The following is a 20,957-nucleotide window of genomic DNA, read 5'->3' as shown; positions in this document are numbered from 1 at the left end:
TCTTAAAACAGAAGTGGGAGGTGGGGACCACCCTCCCCACCAGCCCCCTAAATCAGAGGAGTCAGCTTAAGCTCTTTATTTCCTGCCTCAGTAGGTTCTTTAATATGGAGAAAGGTCAATTGCTCTGACAAATATGGATAAATAATATAAACAGGTGGTATGTGGGGGGCCTGCACATATGGGGGTAGTAGATTTGCTTGAAATTAAAATTCTAAATATTAATTCAAAAGATGCTGAAAACAAAAAATTGTTAGGAATATTTTGACCATAAAGATTTCTCCTAGGAATTCTATATCAAAGTGAGGGAGGGGAAATAATTTTGGTATCAGTGAATAGAATCCTAAGGGAATTTGAGCAAGGTATATTTTTGAACTGGGGGCAGTTCCTTTACCATACCAATATGTTACAAGAGGAAACTTTCAGACATGTCCACACCTCCAGTAAACCTCCATAGTGTAAGATTTTCCCTTTCACATCATTATGGCTTAAAGTTATTTTTGAGAGAGATGGGCCCAAATGCCATCTGCTTCCTTATCCAGCGGTCTGATGGGTAAAAACAGAAAACTGATGCAAACATCTTTATACTTTGGAAGAGTTCAGATTTGGATCTGAATTTTGGTTCTCATGCATCATTTATTCTTTCTTTACACAGAGGTCAACAGGAACTCCGTGAGCTGTAAATCAAGGCAGAATTTGACTTTCAATGTTTCTATAACCCAGCGTTTAAGGAAACATTTGCTATGGTGAAAGAAGCTACAATGGCTATAGATTGACAAGAAGTGACTGATGTGATTAAGGCCACGCCCTCAGGGGCTCGTTCACCTGCACATCTACCAACGTGATATATGCCATCATGTGCCAGTAATGCTGCTCTGCCATGTACATTGGCCAAACCGGACAGTCTCTACGTAAAAGAAATGGACACAAATCAGACGTCAAGAATTATAACATTCCAAAACCAGTTGGAGAAACCTTCAATCTCCCTGGCCACTCGATTACAGACCGAAAAGTCGCAATATTACAACAAAAAAACTTCAAGAACAGACTTCAACGAGAGACTGCTGAATTGGAATTAATTTGCAAATTGGACACCATCAAATTAGTCCCGAAGACTGGGAGTGGATGGGCCATTACACAAAGTAAAACTATTTCCCCATGCTTATTTTCCCCTCCCTACAGTTCCTCACATCTCCTTGTCAATTGCTGGAAATGGGCCATTTTCATTATCACTACAAACAGTTCTTTTTCTCTCCTGCTGATAACAGCTCACCCTAACTGATCACTCTCCTTATAGTGTGTATGGTAACACCCATTGTTTCATGTTCTTTGTGTATATATATATATCTATATATAGATATATTCCTACTGTATTTTCCACTACCTGCATCCAATGAAGTGGGCTGTAGCCCACGAAAGCTTATGCTCAAATAAATGTGTTAGCCTCTAAGGTGCCACAAGTACTCCTGTTCTTTTTGCTGATTTAAAGTGGATTATGAAATCTGGATAGTTCCCTAGTTTGTAGTGTGGGTCCAGCTGCAAACTTCTCAGAGGTTAGTAGAGGAAGAAAGCAGGTCGTTGGCCGTAGTGTTTCAGTTTGGTCTACAAAAAGTTCTTCAGGTTAATGGGGAAGAGGGTTCTGTCTTGAAGCAAATTTGTATTTATTCCCACCGCCCCCCAAAAGGGTATTAAAGAAAAGATGTTGTTTTGTTTTTGGCTTCCCAGCTTCCTTCTCACTTGTGAAATTTCAATGACAAAAGCCTCATACTGCTAGAGAGGCAGAGAGCCCAAGAATTCTGCCTCTCCACTAATCCATCCCAGCTCTAAGAGCCAGGGAACTGTCTTTTTTCTCCCCCTATTTGGAAAATCCAAATAAGAAAAATCATCAGCAAAACCAAAATTCCCACATAAAATTTCAGTTTTGCAAAAAGGCTATGTTTTGTTGGAAAAATCATTCCAATGACAAATTTTCAACCAGCTCTAGTGGTTGAACCGGAAACCATACCAAACTCTACCATTTTGGCTGTTTTCCTTTGAGTTCAATAGTTAACGTGAATTCAAAACATAAAGGGCACCAATATTTACACCCACAGTTATTTGCAAATGCAAAACTATGAGGGCAGTTTAAAAAAGTTTGTCTCATATTTATAAGATATCTGCCTTCTGATGAAGATACTATTTGCAAATTAATAGCAAGATGCTCTTACCACAGAACAACATAAAAAAGATCTTTACATACAATGTGTAAGTTACTGTGGTTACTTCATTTGATTAAACAATACCCTTACCACTTAAATTTGGAAAGTTTAGCCTTAAGTTTAATGTGAACGAACTGACTAAAAAAACATTATAAATAATTCTTAATTTACATACTTGATTACTTTTTTTTGACTAACTTTACAAGATCATTATTGAAAGAATGCAGGAGTAAAAAGAAAGAAAATATTTAACTATAGCCTTTTCTATTTAAAAATACAATATATTACATGCTCACAGTACTTTCATTGTGCAAAACATGTACTGATACTGTATGGTGTTGTATTTACTCAGTTTGCTTTGTACTGTTTGCTCTGTTCTGTTATGAAGAGTATAACAGACAATTGGTACATAGTTGGTTGCAATGCTTTAAACAAGTCATTTGCAGAAATTAACGGACATTAGTTTGATTTTATAAAAAAGAGCCAATTTTAATCCTAAGCACTAAATAAGGCTTTTCCAGGACTGAGGACTTCTTAATGCATTTACAATTCGTTTCCAGGGGATAAATCTTCCAAATCACAATGGTAAGATGCATGCAACATGTTGTACTGGAAAAATATATTCACAAAACAAGTTTAACAGCCAGACATCCTGGTCAAAGTTGGTCCTCTGACACTTCAAGTTTTCTTTGTGGGGCAAACAAGTTTCCTCGTGAAATTCCATCCACACCATCTGAATCTGCAGGAGACGAAGCAAAACCAGAAATTGCATTCGGCCCTCCAGGCGTACGGAAAAAATTTTCAGTCACTGGCTGTGGCTCTTCGGGTTTCACTAGAACAGTAGTCTGATTGGAAGGGAAAAGAACATTTGTTTCATTAAAGGCACATAAAACTAAAACTAGAAAGAAACGTAAAGCTAGAATTTTGAAAAACCTTGTAAGACTTCATAAAAACAATCTGACTAGTCTATTCTGACACTCTCAGTATATTTGAAACAGTGTATTTATACCTGTCTTATGAGAGTGTTATTTGTCCCTTCTAATTCCATGTATTATTTATAGAGCAAAGATTTATGAACACCCCTTAGGCAACATGATGTCCTGCAAAACATGCAGACTAAGTCTGCTCTCAGCTTAACTATGCATATTATCCTACTCCATGCATTAGTGCATATCTGAGGTAGAACCAGGAGCTGAAACTTAACATTAAGTACATCATCAACAACATGAGAAGAATAAGAGTTCAAGGAGAAAGAAAAAGAAAGTAAAATAGAAAATTTCCTTTTTTTGGCCTTGATAAATGCCATCTTGTCCTCTCAAGGTCATTCAAAACTGCTATTGCTAAAATGTCTTGGGTCCTTGCTAAACCTCACTCTTTACATTCCCCCATGTGGATTCCTGTTCTCTACAACAAACAAGTTCTTTGTCTGTCCCTTAAAGACTCCTCATGGCTTAGTCCCAACCCTACCTACCAAGGTATCGGAGTTAACCTCTCCATTTATTCTAGCAATCAGGGGGGATAAAAGTCTATTAACAATTAAAAACCAGTTTATTTAAATAAGATTCTTTTTATTAAAGTTTATAATACAAATTTAATTTTTAAAAATAAATCATATATTAAAATCATTTAAAATTAATTTTAAAAGTAATGTACGCTGCCAAGTTTTAAAGAAAATCAAACCACTGAACTGCTGGAAGTCACTCCTAAGCAGCTGTTCTCAGTTTATTGAAACGCTATCCCAGCTTTTGACAGTGGTAGGTGCAGAGAGAACATTTTCTTCATATCAGTTCATTGAACTAAATTAGTTCAACGATTGGTTCATTCAAAATAAAGAAACCAATTAGGAGTTGAAAAAGCAGAAAAGCCTGTTTCATCAATCTATGTATAAATATTAGATAAAAGAGCATGAGATCTACTAATTAGAAAATCTTGAGAGACATGGTGACCAGAAACAATCAGTTCAATTCCCTAACTACAGATACTTTGTTAATGGATCAGTTAGTTTTAACTAGCAAAATATGTTTTAATAAACTTTGATAAACGTTTTTACTTATGTTTCCAACACATTGTTGTTAGTTAAATAAAACTACCTTAAAACAAATTGAAGTGCTCTTTGGTGCTTTTTAATTTACTTTTAAATTTCCAAGTTTGACACTAATCGCAATTACAAAAATTAATCACCTAGTAAATAAGAAATACCTCATTCCTCATTTCTTAACAAATAAAATGTAAAAATTAAGAGTCTGAATAAAGGTAAGTTAAGCTATACAATATAGCTTTAATATGTATAGATATAGTGTATCCTGCTGGGTAGCAGACAAACACCAAACTTCATGTAAAGGCTATATTTAGTTGCAAATCAACAAGTTTTAACTAATGAGAATCAATTTTGCAACAAATGCAAAATAAGATTAAAATCTATTATTTAAATAAAGTTTTCCTGATTTCTGATTTAAACCATAATTAAAAGTGGTGATTTAAATTGCTTTGATTTAAATCAATCCACCCCGCTAGCAATAATACCAATCTTTATTGTGCATTACTCAAATTTTCCTTGATTGTGGCTTTTAGGCAATACTATACTATAAATAATATCTAACACTTAAAAGAAGATGGAAGACTTTTATTTGACAGTTATCTTACCTGCTGTAAAGGAATTACTGCACCTGATTTTCCATTTAAGTCACACTCAGTTATCTGTGATTCATTTTTAAACACTCTTCCTTGTTGCAAGCTCACATTCTCTGAAACAGGACTAGCATGCTCTGGTTTTGGAGAGATTGGCACTGGCTGAAGCACAGGATTTGGAGAAACTTGCACACCAGCAGGTATGAGTCCTAAGTGCTGTAGTGTAAAGTTCAGAATTGAAGAGCTTGGGTTTTGGACAGGATTGCTATGGCTTGAATTAAGACACGAGCAGTTTACTACAGGTGCAGCAGCTATAGAAGATGGTGATACCATAAACTTCAAGGGTGTGACATGAAAAGCAGGAATATTAACTGCTGTAAATTCGGAAGCTGTCACTGGAACAACACCTATAAAAGAAAAATGAGGTGGAAATTAAAAATCAACCTTTAAAAGATGAGGGGTTTGTCTACACTGCAGTAAAAGACCCATGGCAATGAGTCTCAGAGCCCAGGTAAATTGACTCAGACTCAGGCTAGGGGGCTAAAAATAGCAGTGTAGACATCCCAGCTTGAGTTGTAGCCCAGGCTCCAAAACCCTATGAGGAGAGAGGTTTTCAGAGGCCAGGATCCAGCCCGAGCCCACCTATCTACACTGCTAGTTTTTTTTCCTTGTAGCCTGGGCCCCGCAAGACTGGATCAGTTGACCTGGGCTCTGAGACTCCCTGCTGTGGGTTTTTTAATTGCACTGTAGATACACCTTGGGATTCCTACAGGTGAAATCCATCCCTGGTAAAGGTTCACTGACTTCTGTTGGGTGAAATTGGTCCACAATGCTCAAAACCAGAGAACTTAAATGTATATAAATACTGATATATTGTGTATATATACACACCTGCAATGGGTGAACTGTAGGTCATGTGTGGCAGAGAACATATCCCAGACTTTTCCTTGTTAGAAAATATGGCCTTGTTGCCATGTTGCGTGCACTGAGCAAGAGGAATAATATACCCTGAAGGAAACAAGGTCTGAAAAAGAAAGGATAATCTTTTTGTACAGGTGCAATAAGAAACATATTCATGATGCGTTTCTCAAGGGATAATTTTTATTCCACAAGAAAGCCCTTATTTTTCACTTTCCCCACCTTCTAGGTCCTATGCTGCATCCATTTCTGTTGATTGACTTCTGCCAGAGGCTTGGGCAAGACCCCCTCAAACCCAGATCTTTAGTTGGTGGCAATCTCTATTATGTAATTCAAAGCCCTCTTCTCCTCAAGAAGTAAGAGTGTGCTGCATTCTTGTTAACCTCCAATTAGGCCAGACATGTTTTTAAAGCAAATTTTGACAGTTTTTTTGAATGCACAATTAGACAAACCAGAGTCTGAACTCAGATGGCAACATCATTCCATTCTCAAGTCAGATGAGACTTTTGATGCAAGAGTCCAACATGAGTAAAATACTTTTTTGATATAAAAGTTTGTTTGTGCCAAGAGAACTCACATATCAGCCCAGACACAGATAGACACATTAATGATGAGACTCACTTGCAAATGAGTAAGAAAGCAAACAAACAAAAGTAGATTGCTCATTTATTCTGGCATAGGGTTTATAAACATTTCATGTTCTATTAAGAAATATACTATATTAAAAAAAAAAAAAGAACCAGGTTTTAGAATTACAAAATCTCACTATATGTCAATGCCATTCAATTTGAGCATTGTTCTATGCTGTTCAATCAAAAATTTTAGAAGTTAAGAACTATAAGAAGTTTTTGGATTAGTCACGTGAGAATTCACATGCTTTTACTGTAAACCAAATAAACCTTTGAAATTAAGCATAAGAGGAAAATTAAAGACTTTCCAGCATAATTTCTTATGAAGTCAACTTATCAGATAAGCCACCTCCATTACAAATATTGCTGAAGTCTTTTCTACCTCCCCTGTTTGTGTGCCTAATAGAGTCCTATAAGAAATAAAAGCTTAAGAGTAGACTGTAGACCAAATGCATCACAGAGGTTTCCTGTACGTATGCTTTGACCGTTAGATTTCAGCTTCTGAAAGTAATAAATCTTTGGGAAGATGTCCTTTTCCAATTAGTGGAAAGTATACCTCATGAGCAGGAACAGCAAATGCAACAGGCATCTCTGGTGTACTACTGGCTCTGCTTTTATCTTCTGAAAGACCTCTCCTTTTGTGATCAAAGCAAAATTCCATATTTGGATCTAGTTTCTCAGATTTGTTCTGGCTTCCCTCTTGGAAATTATTGATTTCAGGCTCCAAGTGCACAGCTTTAGAAGCTGGTCTTTCACCCTTAAGAGAATCTCCCTGAAAAATTATGTAGTACATACAAACAAAAAAAAAGACATTTTAAAGATGGGGTTTAGATATCTACAGTAAGTGTAATTAAGTAGTAGATATTTTTAATAATGTATTTGCTTTCATTATATCAGATATTTTATGTCTCAAAAACTGATTTCATTCATTAAGCTTTTGTGGCTACTACTGGAAAAAGCCCGCTCTTAAGGAGCCATAGCATCAAACCCCACTCTATCACTCTGCGCTGTAGGAGCCTAAAGTACCAGCACAGCAGGCTGGTCACCCACCTGTGCCCTCACCAGCATACTAGATGTTCCTTGGTTGGGAAGGGGCATGGTCAGAACACACTGCACTGATGAGCTAGAGCTGTTCTAGCAAGCACAACTTAGAGAACAGCCTAAGGACTACTAATGTGCATTAGGAGGCCAAAGGTCATCAACTGTCCCCAGGATTTAGAAACAAGGGTCAGAAAGACATCCATGTCCCCATTCCCCAAGTGCACCAGCGCAGCTCACATATACCTAGAGATCTGGAACAGAAAGTTTCAGCTTCTTATTCTCTTAATAGTTTGGTTCATGGTATATAGCCCATTATATAAGGTGTCAGGAATTAATAACACTAGATTGGGAGTGAGTAAATGTTTTGGCCTGAGGGCCACATCTGGGTATGGAAATGGTATGACAGACAATGAATAATCATGAAATTGGGATTAGGAGGCTCCAGCTGATGTTGTGGGCTCCAGGATGGGGCCATAAATGAGGATTTTAGAGTGTGGGAGGGGCCTCAGGCAGTGGGTTGGGGTGCGGGGGGGGGGCTCTCCGGCTGACGGTACAAGCTATGGTGTGGGGCCGTGGATGAGGGGTTTGGGGTACAGGAGGGGGCTCTGGGCTGGGATCAAGGGGTTCAGAGGGCAGGAGGGGAATCAGGGCTGGGGCAGGCTGGAGTGCAGGGGGGCTCAAGGGTACAGGCTCCAAGCGGCACTTGCCTCCAGCAGCTCCTGGAAGCAGCACCACGTCCATCCTCCAGCTCCCAGGCAGAGGCGCAGCCAGGCGATTCTGCGCACTGCCTCATCCGCAGGAGCTGCTCCCACAGCTTCCATTGGCCGCAGTTCCCAGCCAATGGGAGCTGCAGAGGCGGGGCTTGGGACAGCGTGCCTGACTGCCTCAACATGTAGAAGCTGGAGAGGGGACATGTCGCTGCTTCCAGGGAGCTGTGTGGCGCCATGGCATGCACGGAGTGGCACAAGCCCCCGACCCTGCTTTCTGGCAGGAGCTCAAGGGCTGGATTAAAAGATCTGATGGGCCAGATGTGGCCCACGGGCCATAGTCAGCCCACTCCTGCACTAGATACAACTCCTTGAAATACTTAAAATGTTGTATCTCTACTTTCCCTATCAACATCCATAAAGCCAACAATGAATGCCATTCACTACGTGAGCTGAGACGTGCTTGAACTACTCCAGAAAGATTGAATCACATCCCCTGGCAGACAGCAAATCAAGTTACCAGATTTGATTTTTGATTATACTTTTAAAATGCTCTGTAAACACTTCTGGGTGGGGTTATTTTTCTGAATCAAACTTTATTTTTTAAACAGACAACCTGATTCAAGGTTCAGCCTTCCAAAGATATGCTTTGATTGACAGAACTATATATTTTATCTGAATGTTTTCCAAGCACCAGGCAAACTATGAGCAAAGGATTGATGGACATTCACTCTCAAAAAAGGCAAGTTCAAGATTCACCCTTATGAATATTTGCATAAATCGGAATTACAGGAATTTGAGCAGCCCCTTAACTCAGTGCAATCTTTCCACCTATGTCTCTCCCCACCACCTTCAAACACGCAGCACTCACTCTGTAAGACTGGTATGATATCTCTTTGTGCAGCCAACCACTGGTCCCTGTAGAACAATGTACTTCCATCAAGGTTTAAGAACATTTGTACAAAACTCAACCAAAGGATTAAGTTTCCACAATTGCTCCTGAAACCTTGTTCTAAACAATGCCTTTATGTATGGCTTTTATTAGGATCCCAAGCACTCTGTAACAGTAGGTCATCACACTACCATATTAAAGTAAAAAACTATACCTTTTCTTGTATTACTTACTGTATAAACATCTTCAAGACTTTTCTCATCACTTCTACATTTTTTAATTGAACTGTTCTCCTGTAATGCTTGAGATCTTTTAAGGCACCTCTCTGGTGTAAACTCAATTTTTGTAACTTGTCTCTCTTTAGCCACCAAGTTCCCAGCATCACCTTCACCTGTATTACTGTCCCTCTCTTCAGTGGTCATTTGATTAAATGGTATTTTTGAATTAGCATCAAAAACACTTGTAGTTCCAGTCACATTGGGACAGGGCACAGACTGTAATGTAGTCACAGTCTGGGCGTGGGAAGGATGCAAATATATTGCATATGAAATAGCAGAATGGGTTTGAGGTAGCATTACTGGAGAAACTGAATTGTGGATAAGAGGCAGGACCCCCAGTGGCTGAACAAGAGATGGAGTTTGACAGGATGATGTAGTATTAGGTTCACATTTCAGAATAGATTCATCACTAGAGGTCAATTTACATTCTAAGGTAGATCTTGTCAATTTCATCTTTAATTCTCTAAAAGGAAAAAACAAGAAATACACACTTAAATACATTCAGAAGTGCCCTGGTCATTTTATGTCATGACAGAAAAATGGAGTAACTTGAGGTAATTTTCACTACTCCATCATTAAAGTGAAAATGATGCTACTGAAAGTTACTAAGTTTAACAGTTATCAGTTGGCTAACTCTAGTTCATAATAGCTGACTAAATACACCACAAGCTTGTTGGGCCAATAGTGAAATAAGCTTTCCACTATAACACTAGTGTAAACATACCTTGATTGTCCTTCTAACTGCTGTTTACAAATTGCTGCAAGCTGGGCCATTTTACTTGGCAAGGATGATGAATTTTCATCATTATCTGCTTCGTGGGGGAAAAAAAAAGCCATAAATAGAAGTTGGATTCACTTTTAAGAATGCCTATTTATACATTTTGCATGGTTTAAGTGTTTAGTAACAGGGTATAAAGCCTTTCATCTCCATGTTGCCATTCAATTAGAGTTCAGGCTGGATAAGTCAGTTGGATAGTGGCTTAAATTGGAGGCCTCAGTTCAGTTCTTTGTAGAGAAGCATCCACAAAAGACAACATGAGGCACTAATTAATACTTTGGCTGGCAGACTCTGAGCCCAAGAACTGCATTTACATGAAGAATAAATGGTCATCTCAACTTTAAATGTGGCCCTTTCAGAAGGGGGCTGAGTCATAGTTAGGCGTGGCAGGATTGGATTTTTATCAGTAAATGTCAGGAAACGTTAGTTTTGCTGACAAAAAATATTTCCATCCATAATCAAAATGGATAGGCAAAGAAAGAAAAATTCTACTTCAGAACTTAGAATTTGATTTAAGGACATTTACTTTGTATATTTTGGCACATGATGTTGACAATATGCATTTTAACGGTTATAAAGCTTTAACTGTTTGAATTTCAGCATCTACTATAATTAAATAATAATTCTCTGGCTCCCCAGAGTTTCCCCAAATGAGAAAATTTAAAAATAGATAACAGCAAAGGCTGCTTAAAAATAATCAATATTATCGGTTGAAGTTATAAAAATATAAAAATCTAATTGTGCCAAACTTAGCCATAGTGCAGAGAAAAGTTCAGTATGCATATCCATAGAACATATTCCTAACAGAATACTTAAGGCTATTAAATGCAACACTATAAAAAAGTCAAAATGAAGTGATGTAAAAATTAATTCATTTTCTTCTTTAATAAGAAAATACTTGTGAAAGCACACAAGCTATGTAACAGGAGCAGGCAATTACAAATAGTGAGCCAAATTTGGACCTAGAGTAAAGCGTTGTAAAATGTTTGCAACTCTATTGTTGCATCTACTGACTCCAGGTCTAGATCTGGTCCATCAAAGAGGGAACAGCTTCCTATATTTTGTTATATGGATTAGTTTCAGAAGACAAAGCAGGTGGAATCTGTCCTTCTCAGGCCTCAGATGGAAAGCACTGTACATATATTACTAAGTGCCAAACTTCTCTGTTGGCTCCCATTATGCTGTTTTTGACAGTATCAGTCAATCAGAATTTGCGTTTATATTTCAAGCATGCACACACCCTTTCTTTTACCTGAAAAGGTTAAACATCAATGTCTATTTAACAAGAGATCCCATACAATATGTTAATAGCATATCCATTGTTGTATGCACTGTTGTTGTAGGCGTGTAATCCAAGGATATTAGAAAAACAAGGGAGGTGAGGTAATATCTTCTATTGGACCAACTTCTGTTGGTGGGAGACAAGCTTTCGAGCTACACAGAGCTCTTTCCTAGACATGAGGAAAGTACTCAGAGAGGCACAGCTAAATATAATATCATAGGACTGGAAGGAACCTCGAGAGGTCATCTAGTCTAGTCCCCTACACTCATGGCAGGACTAAGATTGAACTCTCTGAACTCACTCTAACAGCCTATCCAGAGTAAGATACTGCAGTTTGCTTTTCAACTACATACTTGTGCTTGTCTTGCTGGGGCTGCTTGGAGCAGAATGGATCTTCCTTCGGTCACTTTCTGTAGTCTTTACTAGCTTTATTAGAGATGGATGCCGAGTGAAGCTTTGCTTGCCTCTTGAAGGGAAGAGATTTTTTGAACACTGCTCTTTGGGAGATTTAGATTTTGCAGAATTACATGGAATCAAAGAAGTGGTAGTAGTTACAGGTTTTGTATCTAAAACAGAAAATGTAAAATAATATCACATATAACCTGAACAATAAAACAGTTCTTTTAATATTTGTTTGGTGATTAGAGTGTATGGATTATTTGACAAACTGGAAAAAAAGAGCCTTTAGAAAAAAATTCAACTGTCCTTCGGCCTAAGCTTTTCACGGGGAAAAACCATCATGCCAATCAAACAGCAGAAAGAAAGCAAAGTAGTACACCTACCCTGAATGCCTGGTAAAACCTCTGGTCCTGTCCATTTGAATGCTGGCTTTCTGCCTTTCTCCTCTGTAACATGAACCTTCTTGATAAGCTCAAGACTACTGAGAACATTAGCTATGTCATACAGTCTCCTAATTTTGGCTGAAATAAAACAAATATATTAATGAATTCTGTATAGCATTTCTGGGTTCATTAGAAGCACACTTTAAGTCATACTTATTTCACATTAGGCTAAAGATGCTTCCCCATCACCCAACATGCTCTTGTATTTATGTTACACAAAATCGAAAGCAACAGATGAGGTTACTCAGACTGCAGTCACTCATTTTGCAACTCATAGGAGGAACTCTATTTTGGATCCTTCAAGAACAATTTTGTCTTCAACCAAGCTTTTTTTTTCTTTTTTTTTAATACCTGGGCATCTATATTGTGCAAACATGGAGAAACCTTATTCTGAAAGCTAGCAGCTAGAAATAGGTTGGAGGAGGAACAGAAATATCCTAAAATACACTGGAATCATCATTCACCTACAGAATCTTTCAGTACACCACAATATTCTAATTAATAATTTCAGATACCACTACCATGGTTTTAAAAACCAATTGAACTACCAATAAAGAGCTTGACTTCAACCAGAACATGTCCAAGCCAAGTTTCTCCCACTGCAAAAATACAAAGGCTGGCAAATCATCTACAATATTCAGGGCTATCCTTGTTAACCAAGAGTGTGGTAATACATTAGTTACGTTTACAAAAAGATACTGTCTCCCTGAATATAAGCAATGCCCTTGGAATGCTTTTTGTTGGACACATCAGTTCCTGGAGGAGAAAGAAAAAACACACACATCCTAATAATTTTAACATGATGCAGTGGAAAGGAAACTACTAACTGAAACTACTGAGACCTGATCTTGTCATTACTCCACATGCACGATTCACACAAAAGCCAATGGGAGTTTTGTCTGTGAACCAATGACAGGATTGAGGGTTTACAAATAAAATACCAGTTAAGGAGATATGAACTATTTGTGTATACACAGAATTAGAGTTGACAGAGACAAAATTTTAAATTCTACTTCCTCCAATGAGATTAACTACTGCTACTACTTCTAGAAATCTCTCTAGATTTCAACCAACAGAGCTACACAACCAAAATGAAGACCTGTCTACTGTAGGGACACTCAAATCTTTGTGACAGATGATGGGGGAAACAAAAAATAAAAAAAAAATTCATAATGAAAAAGACAATTATCAATAAGCAACATGATGTCATTTCATAATTAGGGCCCTACCAAATTCACAGCTGTGAAAAAACTCATCATGGACCTTCACAGTCATCTAATCTCCCCCATGAAATCTGGTGCCCAGCTGGGGATGGCAAGGGATGAGCAGGGGTGCTCCTGGGGCGGGTCAGACCCACCTCCAGGATCTCCCCCAGCCACAGGAAGGTCCACGGTTCCAGCTGTTGCCTTCCTACACAGAGAGGCTGCGGCTCCAGCTGTGTCACACACACACACACACACACACACACACATACACACACACTCTCCAGCGGGAGGTTGCTGGAAAACCGGACATATGGTAGCCCATACTCTACACCCTTACTTTTGTGCTGGGGTTGGTGGTGGCTTTACAACTGAGGACCCAGCCAGCTGCTTTCCCCTCTGGCTGCCCAGCAACAGGGCCGAAGTAAGGGTGGCAATCCTATGTCCCCCTACAATAGCCTAGTGATTTCCCCCCACCCTGACTGCCTTTTGAGTCAAGACTTCCATGATACACCATGAAATTTCAGATGTAAACATCTGAAAATGAACAATTAAAAACCTCCTGGCTGTGAAATTGACCACTATGGACTGTGAATTTGGTAGGGCCCTATAAAATAGCTTTGTTCAAGTCTTCCTTATATAATCTTTTGGTTGCCTCTCTACAAATAGATCCTGGGAACACCTAGTGTTAAAGGTATAATTAGTTTCTGTATAACTTAATTAGAAATATATTACTGGGAGAGATTCCCCTTACATTTCACAATATGCAACATTGTGTATAGGAATTACAGTTTGCAAGAATCCCTAGAAACAACAGCTGTAATAGCAAATCAAATGGAATATTCCATTTAAGAAAAATCAAAAACAGATTATCAGAGACAAAACTTACGTAAATATAGACTCAACCGAGACAGCTCCAGCAGCATTTACTTACTTTTAAACTTGCTTTTATCTAAATCTTCTATATGGTCCTCTCCAATCAAAATTTTAGCAGCAACTTCAAGGCTCACTATTTGAGGAGTTGATACAAGAAATAGCATCACAAATTTCTGACTCATCACACGTAAAGACTTGTCTTTCCTGCTGTTTACTGAAGCTGCACGGAAAGGAGAAAGGATTAAAATGTATCAAGTGACATGACATCTGAAATGAAAGTTCTGAAAAATATTTCAGAAATTAAGTAGCAAAAATGTTTGTCAACAAGAATCATGGTGTTAATTAAAACAGCTGAAAAAGTGACACTTTTGCATAACATTTTTGCTGCACTTCAGGCTCTAGGATTTAAGAGTTTTGTTTCCCTATGTTTGGATATTTTTAATTACAGATGTATACTCTTCTAGGCATTAATAGAAAATCATTACCTGCTCGAAATTCCATCCCTGGGAGTTCAACAAAACACATTTCTGAATGCTCATTTGGGCCAACAGGTTTTGTCACCATCTCCTCATTTTTGTCACCATCTAACTCAAACTCATACTCTCTCTTCTTGATCATCTCAATTTGTTGTGTGTATTTGTTCTCTTCGCCAACTTTTTTCAAAGTCTGCAGCGTTCTGTTGAGATTATGACGCCCGTACCAAGCGTATCTATTTTTGGCAAGGCGGCTCACCATATGCAGGCTCTCTAGCACATTCACAATATCATATATGCGTCTACGTTCAACATCTATAAGGAGGAAGAATATTAATACATTCATCTTAAAATTTGGATCATGTAGTATTGTTCTTAGCATATGTTGCTATGAAGTTGGTTTGCCCAGTATGGTGATTTAATATACACAGTCCACACCAAATCACATCTTATTTTGATGTCACACTTGGGCAAGTCTTAAATTGTAAGTGCAGCTAGAGAACCACCCCACTTCCCACCCATCCAATCACTGATCATACCCATAATTTGGAGACCCAAAAACTGGACTCAAATATTTCCAGTAGTTGTGGTAATTATTTGTATGCTCTATATAATATATAATTTAAAGTTATTTTTCTTAAAATGTTCTGAAATAAGACAGTATGTACAGAGGAATAACCATTTTGTTAAATAGATTTCCATTTCAAACTCAGAAAAGGATTGTTATAAAAATGGAGGATTTCTTTCTTTTCTTAAGGGGAAAAAAAGGAATTAACTAAAATTAGTTTGAGTGTGCATTTTGAAAAGTTTTCATAATTTAACTGTGAAAATACATACCAAAATGAGATGCTAGCTTTACCAGCATTTTCATAGGAACAGGTCAGTACATATTTCCAATCATAAACACTGTAGTACACGCACAGACTTACTAAGCTCTTCTGCTACTTCATCAAGGCAAATATCACTATTCTCTGCAGTGCTGGGGTAATTAGGATATCGAGCTAAAAATTTGTGACACAATAATCCTAGACTTTTCTCTTTACGGCTTGGTTGAGATTTCTCATATTCATCTCCTGATAAATGCTCCTGCACAGAAACAAGGAAACAGGAATTCAGTGTTTTACGTAAAAATGCTAAATTTGACAGATTTACTGCCAGCGTCTGGGACTGATGTACAATACCAAGTGCCTTATCCTCAACAGCTAGTAAGCCTCAAAATAATAAAATTAGCAAACAGTGTTTGCTATGTCTAACAATTAAAATGGTATCACAAATAGCTAATATTCCAGATTTAAAATCGAAACAAAGGTGGTATATGTTAAAGTTCACTGAACAAATACAGATTCCTAGGCCAGAAGATACCGTTGTGATCATCTAGTCTGACTTCCCGTATAACAGAGAACTTCCCCAAAATAATTCCTTTTGAATTGAAGTATATCTTTAAAAAAATCTAGTATCTAGACATGCATCAAGACAATAGGCAACCCCCAGTTTAATTTACAAAAATCTTTACGACATACATGTAAACAGTGTTTTGTCTCTACGATTTCACTTCTGTCAAGAAGTCCCTTTTTTTGTTCTCTGTTTCTAATCTCAGGACTAGCCGCGCTGATCAGTATTTTAAGGTTAGCAGTGGGTGTCCATGGATCTCCAGGAGGCACTTCCTGAGACTTAGGGGGTGTTGTCAGAGGTCCAGAATCAGGCTGTATTTCCGTTAATACTGAATACGAGGTAGCTGACTGTTTCAGCGGGGTTTTCAGTATCCTCCTTTGTGGCTCAGAAGAGTGATTTTCCTGACCCAAAAATAAGAAAAATAAAATAAAGAAGTTATATCTCATAAAATCAGAGTAATGTCATATATAAGACTATACTCCAATACTGTTCTTTATTCTAGTCAACTACCAATCAGTTTATTCTCTTGGGTAGCCTATGGGCACATTTTGAAGTCTTTACTCAAGTTAAGACTTCTATTAAGACAAGGAAGTCTTGGCTGAATAAAGTCTGCTACATTGACCCTGGGTTTATAGCATGCAATATGGCCTTTCCCAATTTGCATCAAGTAAAAAAAATAAAATAAAAGAACTTAAAATAAAACTCAGATTGACTGTTAATCCAATGCAAAAATGCTAGTTTACCCATTTTGGGGGGAATAATGCCAAGGATTGTCAGATAAAAGTTAAAAACTACTGTTGATGAATAATGTATGAGCCTCCCCCCCCTTCCCAAGCTGCCCGTAATCCCTTTCACTGAAGAGGGGTAGAGTGGGGTAACTACTAGTAAAAGGAAAAGACAAACAATAAGGGCCATGCTAAGGAATGGGCATGCTTGTTTAGATGTTCAACATTTTATAAGAAATAGCTGCCTCTTTTTTTGATAAGTAAAGCTAGAGAGTTTCCAGCACAGGGACGATCTTCTTGCTATGAGAAATGAGACATATGGCAAATTTCAAATCTGTTGCACCACTGTGAGCTGACTCTTGCTGCAGGATGGAATGGCTTGCATTAGGCAAAAAACAAAAAAATCAAATACTAACTCTGATATCCAATAAAAGGTTCTCTTGGGTTAATGCTTGAGACATTTACTTATCACTTTTGTATAACTGAAAATAATATGTAACATACATATAGCTCGGTCTGTACATTTCAAGCTGTGTATTGTTTCTTCTATGTTTCTCTGATATACCTAGGAAAATGGGGCTCCATTTTAACTGTGCCTTTTTGTCACCAATATACTATAAATGTTAAAGACTTATCACATCTGCCGTCAATTTTCCTTTTTATTCCAGACACTTTAAAATAAACTTTTCAGACAGCTGTTATTTTAATTTACAGCACAAGAATATATGGAATTGGTTTAAAAAACCCCACAACACAATATATTTTGGGCCCACCTCTGTAAACCCTCCATTCAGTGAAGTTTTACCCCTTTAAATGGTGTTCAACACAAAGAGCTTGCAGGAATACATTCAATATAAATTCAATTACTTAGTAGCAGTAGCAAAATCATAGGAAAAAAGTGGGTTCAATGCAGCTATTGCAGTTTGCTGGAATCTGTGATTTTTTAAAAAAGTTTCATTCACAGTTGCAGGGTTTTTCTTGTCGCCTGTTGAATCGAACCAGGAAAAACCACCACAAGCAGAACAGTCACATTTGCTTTCTCCATTGAGGCTTACTGTCAGCCTGACTCACTATGGCGGGGCAGGATAGTTATAGGGCAACGCCAAGTGTTTTACAACAGAGCCCCGGCAGTTAAACAGTCATATTGGGCAGGGTTAACACATGACTATGGCCTGGTCTATGCTGTAGAGTTAGTCGAGGCAAGGCAGCTTATATCAACCTAAGGATGTGAGCGTCTACACTAAAATTTCACTTCTGCCAACGTAACTACCCCAATTTAATAATTCCATCTCCAGAAGCATAGGGCTTGTCTACACCACCGCACAGGGTCAATCTAAGATACGCAACTTCAGCTATGTGAATAACATAGCAGAAGTCAAGGTACTTAGATCTACCTACCTCCGTGTCTTCACTGTGGTAAGTCGACAGCGGGCGCTCTCCTGTCAACTCTGCTTGCGTCCCTGGTTCTGGTAGAGTACCAGAGTCGACAGGAGAGTGCTCAGCAGCTGATTTATTGCCTCTACACTGGACGCAATAATCGACCCCCTGCTGGATCGATCTCTGCCCGCCGATCCCGCAGGTAGTGTAGACAAGCCCCTAGAGTCAATGTAGTTCGGCTGTTACTGGCCTTCACCAGCCCCACACTGACAGTACAAACACGGCTGGTGGGGACGCACACTGCCAGCACCAGGAGCCTTGCGAGGACACACACAAGTGATGCACTGACTATGGCAGCTGGATGCCCAGGTAACTGAGGCCAAGCTAATTTTGTAGGGTAGCTATGCCGGCGCGTCGTCAGGCTCACGAAGTACCTTCTCCTCGGTGCCCATGTCACCCCCGGGCTCTCCGGGTCCGCTCACCGCTCCTGGGCCAGCCGGGCTGCGCAGGGTCATGGAAGGCGCGGGGCTCGGGGCAGCGGCGACGGCATCGCAGCACTGACGAGCCCTGGGGAGGGGAACGCACCAGCGGGTGAGGCGGGCACGAAGCTGGGCGGAGACCTGCAGCCGGTAAGCACCGAGCCGGTCCGACAGGAGAGTCGGGACCCGCCCGGCACCTGCCCACGCCCCCCGCAGCAGAGCCCCGCGCGGGGGAGGGGACGGGCTCCGGGATCGCCTCACACAGCTCAGCCCACCGCCGCCCCGCTAACCCGCGCCCTGCGAGCCCCAACTGCTCCCCCGGCCCCACCCGGACACGCACCAATCACCCAGCAGCAGCCAGCGGGGCGCCGCGCTGATTGGCTGCTGGGGAATGGGCGAGGCTCTTCCGGGATCCGGTTTAAACGTTTGGCGCCACTAGCCCCGCGCGCGCCCTGTAGTCATTCTCGCTAGGTCCAGATAGGCCGCGCCCCACCGGCTCCGGAACGAGGCCCCGCTGGGATCTCCCAGGGGCCTGCTAACCGGAGGCGAGGTCCCCCCCACCTGTGCAGAAGCTGCCGGACGGGCTCCGCTCTAGCTGCCGGTGCCGCTCGCTGCCGATTTGAATTTAACCCGCTGTGAGAGAGACGCTTCGCCGCTTGCTTACCCAGCGAACGCTCCCCCCCTCGTGAGGCGGGGGGGGGACAGAGCCCAGCCAATCACAAGCTGGGGCCCTACCCGTCCAGCCAATCATAACCCGCAGCCCTCTCTGCCACGCCCACGCCTGACCGCTGAATTGCGGCAAGTTCGGAAAGTTTCTTAGTCTGAAGTTTGGCGGGTGCGGGGCGCGGGAACTGGCGGGTATGCAACGAATGGGCGGGGGGTGCTGAAAATCATGGGGGGAGCACCTGTTTCTCTTCCACGTCCCCACTGTGTGTGCAAGTCGGTGGGACCCTTTTCTCTTAGATACTAGTGCAAATAGGGGAGTCTCCCCCAATCTTGGTATCCGTGTAAATTTGGGGAGAATCCTCCCTTTCACTCCAACTGTATGTGCACACGAAAGGGTTGTACTAATGAAGCAAACCTCCCCGCACGTGTGTGTAAATGGAGAAGTTCAAATGAGTGTCTAAATGGAAGTCCTCGTGTGGGCAGACGTTACTGGTTCATTCATGTGATACTGTTCTGCAAAATAATATATTTTCATTTTGTCTGATCCCACTCCATAATCTACTTCTCTTCTTTTCAGAAGAATAACATCTAAACATGCAAAAGGATACAAAGATTTGACTATTACAAAAGAGTACTAGAATGGTAAACCTGCGAAGGGTTCAGCACTTGCTTTAGTGGAGTTTTTCTTTTGAGTGATAGTAATATTCTGTAGCATCTGGATGTTGGGGTCTATTAAGATCTATTTTATCCATTTGTATGAGTTCCTGTATACTCTGGTGGGGGTTATGTTTTTTTGTTTTTGTTTGTTTGTTTTTAAGTTACCTATCAATAATTGCATTGCTGTTTTCCCTGGTCAATTCTAGTGCATCACTGTTCCATACTGTTTATGGTTGGATCTGAGTGATTATTTTTCCTATTTCAGGGCCTACTTCTGACTCCTATAATTCTTCACATGGCAGATTTTGCATTGATTTAAATTTCTTGTGAACAGAGGCTTGCAGGATTAAGCTCTTAAACTACATTTTTAATGCCATTTATCATCTTTCCTATTCTTTTTGCACTACAAATCCTAACATCTAAATCTATTTGCAGGGCCTTGATCTCTTGCAGTCTTTGGGCACCAACTTTACATTAGGAAAAAATTAGAGAAATTTAAATCTTCTCCAAACCTAGCTTATATGGGCTAGACATGTTTTCATGATCCATCACACCCAAGCCAAAAAAAAGGCTGAAAACATTGCCCAAGAGAAACCTGATTAACTGGTATTAGCTGAACCTGTTTTTGAAAATACATTCAGATGAGGGATATCTTTCCTTCATGTGCCTATTTAGCCTGTTCTCTAGCTGCCACTACCAGCAAAAGCATTTTCAGAAAGAATTTAATAACTCACTAATTGTACCATTTATTTTGGAAATGAATAACTAATTATTTACTTTGTGGAAAAGGGGCTTCTTTCAAGCTCTTGAGATAAGGATGCAAGAGTTGTCTGGTATCCAGATTGGCTATATTATGTACTATTGAGAATGCAGGCCTTATAGCATTATTTTCAGTTTGCAAGTTGTAATGCTTGATATTT

General features: G+C 39.7%; 1 protein-coding gene across 4 annotated transcripts; it reads right to left on the bottom strand.

Annotated features, from left to right (window-relative positions):
- Positions 1-655: 655 nt before the first annotated feature.
- On the bottom strand, positions 656-19,103 carry E2F8 (E2F transcription factor 8). 4 transcript variants are annotated; one of them, XM_050955276.1, is made up of 14 exons: positions 19,055-19,103; positions 18,670-18,802; positions 16,262-16,534; positions 15,671-15,827; positions 14,754-15,056; positions 14,327-14,488; positions 12,131-12,268; positions 11,702-11,914; positions 10,013-10,100; positions 9,244-9,751; positions 6,927-7,142; positions 5,715-5,847; positions 4,839-5,230; positions 656-3,040 (listed from the first exon to the last, which is right to left on the bottom strand). In XM_050955276.1, exons 2-14 carry the CDS (start codon positions 18,748-18,750, stop codon positions 2,852-2,854), a joined length of 2,853 nt encoding a protein of 950 aa, XP_050811233.1. In that variant the 5' UTR covers positions 18,751-18,802; positions 19,055-19,103; the 3' UTR covers positions 656-2,851. The 4 variants fall into 4 exon arrangements, with proteins under 4 accessions (XP_050811233.1, XP_050811234.1, XP_050811235.1 ...); XM_050955277.1 differs by lacking the exon at positions 19,055-19,103 and having other exon boundaries at positions 10,013-10,097; positions 18,670-18,890; XM_050955278.1 differs by lacking the exons at positions 6,927-7,142; positions 19,055-19,103 and having other exon boundaries at positions 18,670-18,890.
- Positions 19,104-20,957: the final 1,854 nt, after the last annotated feature.

Source organism: Gopherus flavomarginatus, chromosome 5, assembly GCF_025201925.1.
Source record: "Gopherus flavomarginatus isolate rGopFla2 chromosome 5, rGopFla2.mat.asm, whole genome shotgun sequence".
NCBI lineage: Eukaryota > Metazoa > Chordata > Testudines > Testudinidae > Gopherus > Gopherus flavomarginatus.
Note: the sequence above shows the minus strand (reverse complement) of the source record. Positions and strands in the feature narration are given on the sequence as shown.

Coding starts and splice junctions, on each gene's coding strand:
- E2F8 (XM_050955276.1), bottom strand. CDS start 18,750: ATGACCCTGCGCAGCCCGGCTGGCCCAGGAGCGGTGAGCGGACCCGGA. Junction 16,535..18,669: donor ACATGGGCACCGAGGAGAAG/GTACTTCGTGAG, acceptor TTTTTGGGTCAG/GAAAATCACTCTTCTGAGCC. Junction 14,489..14,753: donor AGGGATGGAATTTCGAGCAG/GTAATGATTTTC, acceptor CTTTCCGTGCAG/CTTCAGTAAACAGCAGGAAA.